At 35.8% G+C, this 9,145-nt stretch overlaps 1 protein-coding gene across 1 annotated transcript; it reads left to right on the top strand.

Moving 5' to 3' along the window:
- Nucleotides 1–7,317: 7,317 nt before the first annotated feature.
- On the top strand, nt 7,318–9,009 carry LOC106375167 (ethylene-responsive transcription factor ERF091-like). The gene has a single exon (XM_048745481.1). The coding sequence runs from the start codon at nt 7,919–7,921 to the stop codon at nt 8,828–8,830; it is 912 nt and encodes a 303-aa protein (XP_048601438.1). The 5' UTR covers nt 7,318–7,918; the 3' UTR covers nt 8,831–9,009.
- Nucleotides 9,010–9,145: the final 136 nt, after the last annotated feature.

Raw genomic sequence — 9,145 nt, 5'->3', positions numbered from 1 at the left:
ACTAAGACCGAGGACAAACCACGTACATCACCAACAAGGTGGTACCACTTCCTCCGGACAGCCAGAGAATGGCTGGAAGACTGCGTAAGTCTTCTGCACACGATTTAAGTCGTCTACAAAGTCGTCCAAGTAGACTACTTTCCAGACGACTTAAAGATAAATCGACCACGTAGACGACTTATATTTAAGTCGTCTGGTAACTTCTAACTTGTTATATTTAATATGCAGCATATAGATGCTTGGATTAATGTGCTAAGGCAGAGGTATCAGGAGAACCCACAAGCTTTCAGGAGCGAGCGAATGTGCTTCCTGGATCACAACTTTTCCCAGTCTTGGAGAGAGCAGTATCAGCTCTTCAAAACATCGGAACCTGATCACAAAGGTTTAGGAAGAGTTCTACCTGGTGGGGCGTCGAATTTTTATGACGGATCAATACCTTCATTTTGCCAATCAAACAAGAAGTGGGGGGAGGACATTGATGATATCTATGCGCCAGTGAACTTGGACGACAAGCATTGGGTTGCTATTTGGATATCGATCCCTAAGAGGCACATAGTCGTCTGGGACAGCATACCTTCATCTAGTGTACCAGACGCATGGGATGCGATAATGGAGCCTTTTCTCCAGATGGTCCCTTATCTGCTTGTTGAGTGCGCAGCCACCGACGAAATACGGGTCAAATACGGGTTGGAGCCATACACATATGAGAGACCGCTGAAAGGTGTACCCACGGCCAACAATGGTGATTGTGGCGTGTACGCTGTAAAGTACATTGAATGTCATGCTCTTGGGGTCTCCTTTGACCCTAAAGACTTTGCTAGGTGCAACGCGAAGAAAATGAGGGATAATATGGCGGTGGATATATGGAAGGAGCTTGTTGATCAGCATCTGAAAGAAAATGTGGATGGTGATAAGTTCGTGGGCATGTATGATTAGATTTGTGTTTGTATTTGAACTTGTCTTTGTATTTGAACATGATTTTTTAACGAGCGAAGTATTTGTATTTCAGCTTGTCTTTGTATAGATTTGTAAATATATAAGTTGTCTGGAAGAAATAAGTCGTCTGGAAGGTTTTCCAACTGGACGACTTACAAATAAGTCGTCTAGAAGGTTTGGACGACTTATTATAAGTCGTCTGGAAGGTTTTCCAACTGGACGACTTACAAATAAGTCGTCTAGAAGGTTTGGACGACTTATTATAAGTCGTCTGGAAGGTTTTCCAACTGGACGACTTACACTGGACTTCTAAAAATAAAATACACTGGACGACTTACACTGGACTTCTAAAAATAAAATACACTGGACGACTTAGTAGAAGGTAGTCTAAAAATAAAATACACTTGAAGGGATAGTAGAAGGTCGTCTAAAAATAAAATACACTGGACGACTTAGTAGAAGGTCGTCTAAAAATAAAATACACTGGACGACTAAAAATTTAGTCGTCTGGACGGGTAATCAAGACTGGACGACTTAAATTTAGGTCGTCTGGACAACTAGTCAACTGGTTGTGTACATTGTGGTTTCGTATGGCCAGTTTCCTTGCAGTTTGAGCATCTCCGTGCCCTGTGTTTCTTCCTGGGTTTGTGTCCTCTCATCCTAGATAGCTCCAACCAAGATTGCCATCTTGATTTCTTCGGTCTCCCCCGACCACGCTTTAGTTCTGGAGGAAAGCATTCTCGTTCCTCAATATGTTGTGACACGATAGGATATATATTCTCTGAGTATCCTGCATACAGATAATTCTTTGAGTACAGTGGACATACAAGTGTGGAGATATGCAAACCAGCATGTGTTCCAGCAGCTATAGCATGAGAGCAAGGTATTTTCTCCACTCCATAGACACCACAATCACACTTTGCATGTTCCAAATCAACCACACAGTCCATTTTGCCACCTTTGACAAAGAAATGCCATCCATCAATTGGTTCGACCGTCATCGTATCCGCTATCTCTTCTCGAACAGCAAGCAAGTATTCAACACCCCCGCTATGTTCAGTTGTGAGACTCAAAGCATCTTGTCTCCTTTTCCAATACCATTTTCCTAACTTCTGCCTTATGAACTCCAGCAGGAACGTAATCGGAAATCCTCTTGCTCGCTTCAGTGCGGAATTAATAGATTCAGCAATGTTGCTTGTTTTTATGTTGAACCTGTTCCCCTTACAATAAACCCTTGACCATAGCCTGACGTCGGCTTTCTCCAAATACGTTGCAAGTTCCGGGTTTGCACTCCGTATCTCAGCCATGTACCGGTCAAAATCGTAAACCGTGTGAGCATAAGCAGCCCCTTTCACCAAGTACATGAGATGTTTCCCTTTAAACTTTTTGACAATGTTATCTTGAAGGTGATAATAACATATTCCTCGGGTTGCCCAAGGAAACACCTTATCACACGCACTTTTAATGGCCTTGTGCCGGTCGGAGACTATCACCAGAGGCTTGTCATGAGATATACAACTAGCCAATTTTGTGAAAAACCATTCCCAAGAAGGTATATCTTCCTCATCCACGATCCCAAAAGCCAATGGGAATATCTGAAAATTGCCATCTTGTGCGGCTGCAACTAACATAGTTCCTCCATACTTTCCACTTAGGTGAGTTCCATCCACCACAATGACCCTTCTCTGATACTTAAAACCTTTGATAGAAGCTCCAAAAGAGAGAAATAGATACTTAAATCTTTTCATAGAATCAAGTTCTATCGCCGTGATAGAATCAGGATTTGCAATGGAGATTTGCTCGAGATATGATGCCAGACGCGAATACCCTTCTTCTGCTGATCCTCTCACCAATCTTTGTGCATATAACAGTGCTCTGTATGAAGTGGTGTAATCAAGCGCCATGCCAAACATGTTCCTCATTGCATCAGTGATATGCTGCGGAGTTATCCCATCAATGATTCCAACACGATCAATGAAAAGACTACCTACATACTTCGGAGTACAGTGTCTCCGCTGAGCGATTCGGTCTCCCGCTGAGCATAAATGTTTTTCCACATACTTTGTTACCCAAAACGTGTTTGTCCCATGTTTGACACTCGCTCTGACCTTCCATCCACAATAGCTAACCCGACATGTTGCCACAACGAGAGTTTTCGTTGATTTGTATAATCTGAAAGAAAACTTACCCCTCACTGCTGCCAACCGCAGCTCTGAAAGCAGTGCACCCTTGCTAACAAAACTCTGGTTGACATAGATACTGGTACCATTCGATTTTCCTCCTTCAATAGCATTTGTCTTAGCATATGTCTTTTGGATTTCTTCAAAACAAATATTATCATCATCTTCCTCGTCCTCATCTGGAACCTTTCCATAAAGACTGTAATCCCCACCATTCTGATCCGTTTCACCAACAATAGAATTATCAGCATCCTCCTCCCCATTTTCCTCCTCCCCATCTTGATTTTCATCTTCAACAAACTCATTATCACCAACATCTTCAAAACATTCATCAGCTTCATCATCATCACCAACATCTTCTTCCCATTCACCAGCTTCATCATCATCACCAACATCTTTTTCCCATTCACCAGCTTCATCAATATCCCTTTTCTCTGAAACCGTTTCGACCTTGCTGCGGCTTGATACACAAAGACATACTCTATGGGTTTTGAGTATCTCCAGCAAGTTTCGAACTTGTCTATCACTTGTAACATGAATGGGAAGACTGCCTGGAGCCATCATCATTTCTGCTGGTAATGAGTAGCTAATCTCCACACTCACTGTTCTCATGTCCAGGTTATAATCTTCTTGAGCCATTGCAACAAGTTCAGCATGTGTTGAATCTTCATTCAATAAAAACAATCTTGCTCCTTTGAGATCATCAACCACAAAATCCCAACGGAAATCTCTCAACAACCATTCTCCATACACTGCATGTAACTGAAAAATCATCTGCAAATATTCAAAATAAAACACATTAGTAAACATAGAGAAAATGAAGAAGTTCAATAAACATTGCCACAGACGACTTAGCATTAAGTCGTCCAGAAGACTTAAAGGTAAGTCGTCTAAAGAGGTCACTTTTGCAATTGAAAATTAAAAGGAACGACTTAATTCTAAGTCGTCCGGCTTTGTTTGTTAAAAAAAAAACTTCAGACGACTTATATATAAGTCGTCTACAAGAAACGGGCTAGTTTTGCATTTGACCGAATCGTGTCAGATCTTTGACTATTTCTGGACGACTTATAATTCAGTCGTCTCTGGGAAAGTTAAAATTTCAATATTTTATGAAAACTTGTCGTCCTAGGTTAGTTTTGTAATTGAAAAATAAAACTTGAAATTTAACTTTCTCCAGACGACTTAGATGAAAGTCGTCCAACTAAACGACTTAATTTAAGGTCGTCCGGGATAAGCAAGGTTTGACCAAAAAATTGGGAAAAATTCTGGACGACTTTGCTTTCCCCGGACGACTTTAAATTAAGTCTTCTGGAGGGACGACTTTATATTAAGTCGTCTGGTTAAAGTTAAATTATGAAGTTTTATTTTTCAATTACAAAACTAACCTAGGACGACTTACACGTAAGTCGTCAAGTTTTCATAAAATATTGAAATTTTAACTTTCCCAGAGACGACTGAATTATAAGTCGTCCAGAAATAGTCAAAGATCTGACACGATTCGGTCAAATGCAAAACTAGCCCGTTTCTCGTAGACGACTTATATATAAGTCGTCTGGAGTGTTTTTTTTTAACAAACAAAGCTGGACGACTTAATTTAAGTCGTCCGTTTGACCAGAAGACTCATCAGTAAGTCTTCTACATACAGATGACTTACTAGTAAGTCTTCTACGCGAACAGATCTTGAAAAAAAATTCAAATTCGTACCTTAAACTAGGTGAGATGACTTCGTTTGCACACAGGGTCTTCTCCAACCACCCAGAACCTCAAACGAAAGCAACCGTAAGTCAAAACGAAAGAAATATGGCTCTGTCAACCATAGCCCATATTTTGAATCAAAAGCTTGAGTTTTTTGGATGAATATAGAGAGAAAGTGAAAGAAATGTTGTTTTTAGTTCATAACAATTGAAACAGAGAGAGTGTAAAGAGATTTACGTGCATTAAAGGTCATTAAAAGCTCCAAACAGTTCGTACAAGGTTGTTGCCACTATTCATTGCAGTGGCAATATTGTAAATATTTGAAGAATATGAGGTTGAGACAGTAAAGAAGCCATTTTCGAAAAAAAAAAAAAAATGTTAATGGCATTTTCGTAGATAAAATGCAGGTGTGGGGTTAAAATCTCCAAAAAAAAAGGAGTCAAAAGAAAAGGTTAGTTTTCTGTTTGACTCCAAGTTTTGAGTCACTTTTGCAAAAAGCCCTATTTATTATATAATCAATAGTTTATATATATTTTTCTACATGAAATTATTATTTAATAAAGCAAACAAAAATTTGATTATTTTATATAATATTTTACATCGACATACCTACAATTTGCAAGACAATGTTAGCATATTAAAGATGTTTGATCTAACACTAGAATCAGATTAATATAGTAGAAAATCATGTTATTTTATTTGTGATTATGATTTACAACAACCGTTTTTGGCGTCTGAGACAAAAGAAGAAAATAAATGTTTGAATAATTTTTAGAAGAAGAAAATATATAGTAAAAGTTACTTTTGGAATTAACTTTTAGATGGCTTAGGTCAGAAACATCGGTATATATATATTTATTACATGCTTTCAACTATCTATACATTTTTCTCTTAAAAATATATAAATCAAGCTGAAAATTATTTGATTCCTTAGTAGCTGGTTTCAAATTTAGCAGTAGAAACTCTATAAATTAATACTATATAAATTAACAAAAACTATAAATTAATAAATTTCTCCGGTTCCAAATTGGACATGTGTAAAACAGTATATTATTCGATAAAATAATAAGATAATAGTATTTAGAAAACTCTTAGATAAATATATGGTCCCATAAAAATCATAAGTCAATAATTACCATGTGTATATATTCTATATAAACATATAAAATTATTTGTGTGTCTTTTTCAAAATGAATTTCAACTCTAATTTTTTTTTAGTTTTATCGAATTACATATAAAAGTGAATGTGTATTAGATAATATGTATTCACCATACATAAACTATATAATTAATCTAATAAAGATAGCTAAAATTCAAATCTATAAACTTTAACCAATATATATCATCATGAAAGAAATATTCTTTACATATTTATATATTAAAAATATTTTTAAAAATATAAATCTAAAAAGGATTTAAAAAATATATAAATATAAAGGATTTTTTAAAAAAAATAATAACTCTATAAATTAATAATTTTTTGTAGACCCAACATTATTAATTTATTGAGTTTTTACTGTATTACATGTTCAAATTAAAAAAAAAAATTATAGTGTAAGGTGTTAACTCAACAAGGTAACAATATTTACATTAAACGAAAAATGTTGAAAGTTAGAATGAATAAAAATTAAAGGCCATGTAAAGAGGAACCTAGTAAGATTATCAATTTTTGCCCTCAACCCCGCTCTCAAAAAGGCCAGAGATGACTTGAATCTATCATATAAAGAATTTCTCTAATACATTGAATAAAGATCTTAACCTTTTTTCAATTGTAAGCTATGTTTCAAAGCGTGTGTAATATATTATATCTTACTCAATTTGGAACTATTAAATCCATAGTTCAATTATATTGTATACGCCTCTCATCATTGTGTCAAATCTTCGGACCGACGAAAAATCTCTTATACGAATAATTACTTGGAGAAAAGGTTGTTAGTGACTTCGCTTTTACAACTTCTTGTTTCATTTCACATTAGATAACGTTTGTTTATCAATTGTTTTATATCTCCAAACATATAACTAGGATAATACTTAAATTATAAATACCAACAAACTTAACCCATAACTGAAAAATTTTCTTGTTTAGAAACTTATAATAAGTATAAGGGCTCATCAAATTTTTATACTAGTAATTTAGAAGCTACACTTTAAACGAACAGTTTGGTTCAGTAATTACAATATTCTCCAAAACGGATTTGTGCCTCTCGTAGGAACATCATAGATTCTTATGAAAAGTGAAACTCAAGACTAATGTACATTGTTGAACATAACTTACAGACATATTTATCTTCAAAAAAAACTACAAACATATCAGCTTTTTTCCCCCTTTAAACTGTCTTTAATCTGTGCAGGGCCGGCTTAGAGAGGGAGACTAGCGGTGCAACCGCTCCGGATCCAGTCTGTTGTCTTCTTATTTTTTAATAGATAAGGGCTCAATTTTTTTTAAAAAAATACATGTATTATATTAAAAATGAGAAAAAGGGTCCAATTTTTTTTTATGAAAGTATTTTTATTTATCACAGTTTTATTTTAAAAATACTTCTGGTATTTTGAAAAACAAATATTTATCAGATTCTTAAAGAAAAATATTAGTTTGAAAATTAAAAAAAAAACAAAAACAAAAAATTGCCCAAGAGCTTACGACACCATTGAACCGGCTCTGAATCTGCGTATTAATATCTTCAAACAGTAGACATGTTCAAAAAAAAAATTAAGTTGACAAAAAATATATATATCCAAAGAAAGTATACTCTGCATCTGGTCTTTTTCAAGAGTACACAAAGTTTTCTATTATTTATTTTTAATTAAATGTGAGTACACAATCTCAATGCTTCGAAATTTAAGTAACATTAATAAATATATTAAATTCGATTTCATTCATACATGATACGTGTGAGTACAAACATAGAAAACCCCCGATTTCACGAGGAACCTAAAACCCTCCATGAAACGAGGTGGTCAGAAACTTGGAACACAAGTTTCACCAACTGTACTTCCCACTTATCCTGCCGCCGAATTTCCATTCAACCCACACACAAACTCCTCAAAAGCAACTCTCTCTTTAAAAGGGCACTAAAGCCGACCAACACATACTCTTAAATTTAACAATGGCTTTTGGAAACATCCAAGAACCAGACGGGGAGATCCTAAAGAATGTTTGGGAGAACTTCATCAGAAAACCAGAAACCGATACAAGATCAGTCCATGTTCAAGAAGTTTCCACGACTTGGGAAGCATTGCCAACACTTGATGACATATCAAAAGAATCAAAAGGAAGCCTTCCAGCCATAGATATGTCAATGGAGGCCAAGGAATGGGCCGAGATTCTCGACTCCATTGCTTCTTTCCCAAGCGAAACCAATCATGAGCCGTTAACCAACCCTACTGGTTCACGTTCTCTGTCTTCTCCTGTTTCTTGCAAAACAAGGAAATACAGGGGAGTAAGGAGGCGTCCTTGGGGGAAATTCGCAGCAGAAATAAGGGATTCGACGAGAAATGGTGTTAGAGTTTGGCTCGGGACGTTCCATACAGCAGAAGAAGCAGCTATGGCTTACGATAAAGCAGCAGTTAGAATCAGAGGAGTAGAAAGAGCTCACACAAATTTTCAAATCGAGACGGTCATAAAAGCTATGGAAATGGATTGCAGCCCAAATTACTACCCGATAAACCGTTCAAGTACGTCTCAACCTTTAAGAAACTACCGTGAGACCGGAGGAAAAGAGACAATTAGGTCCTATAATGATAGAGTTGTTGATGGGATGGTGGACAACAGTTGTGCCTTTAGTTATTGTTCAACTCAGGAATGTTTGGACATCTGTGGAATGGTTGGGGATGAAGAAACTTGTACTGGTTCAAGAAAGAGACAAAGAAGAGATGAAGGTTGTATAATGTTTCAAGAAGTTGAGACTGATTATAAGAAAATGGCTACCAGGGGAGAAGAGAAATGTGATGTGTTTGGTTTGTTTGAGTTTGAGGAATTTGGAAGTGAGTATTTGGACACATTATTATCTTCTTTTTGACTGGAAAATACAACATTAAAGACTACAGGTTTTAAATATTAGTAACAAATAACAATTAAACATACATATGTATACATGTATATATTATGTAATCATGTCAAAACAATTATTTTATTTTTATTTTTTAATGTAATGGGGTTCAAACCAATTAAGTTTATTCTTTCTATACTATGTAGTCATATGAATATAATTGATTTATTTTCACTATCAAAACTTGATATATGTAATCCGTTATATTTGATCAATGTTATTATGAATCATTCCTCCAGTGATGGAGAACAAATTCAACTATCTATAAAATTGAGGTTGAACCAG

This window comes from Brassica napus, chromosome C1 (genome assembly GCF_020379485.1).
Source record: "Brassica napus cultivar Da-Ae chromosome C1, Da-Ae, whole genome shotgun sequence".
Classification (NCBI taxonomy): Eukaryota; Viridiplantae; Streptophyta; class Magnoliopsida; order Brassicales; family Brassicaceae; genus Brassica; species Brassica napus.
Note: the sequence above shows the minus strand (reverse complement) of the source record. Positions and strands in the feature narration are given on the sequence as shown.

Excerpts from the sequence above, each read along its gene's own strand:
- LOC106375167 (XM_048745481.1), top strand. The coding sequence starts at position 7,919 with ATGGCTTTTGGAAACATCCAAGAACCAGACGGGGAGATCCTAAAGAAT.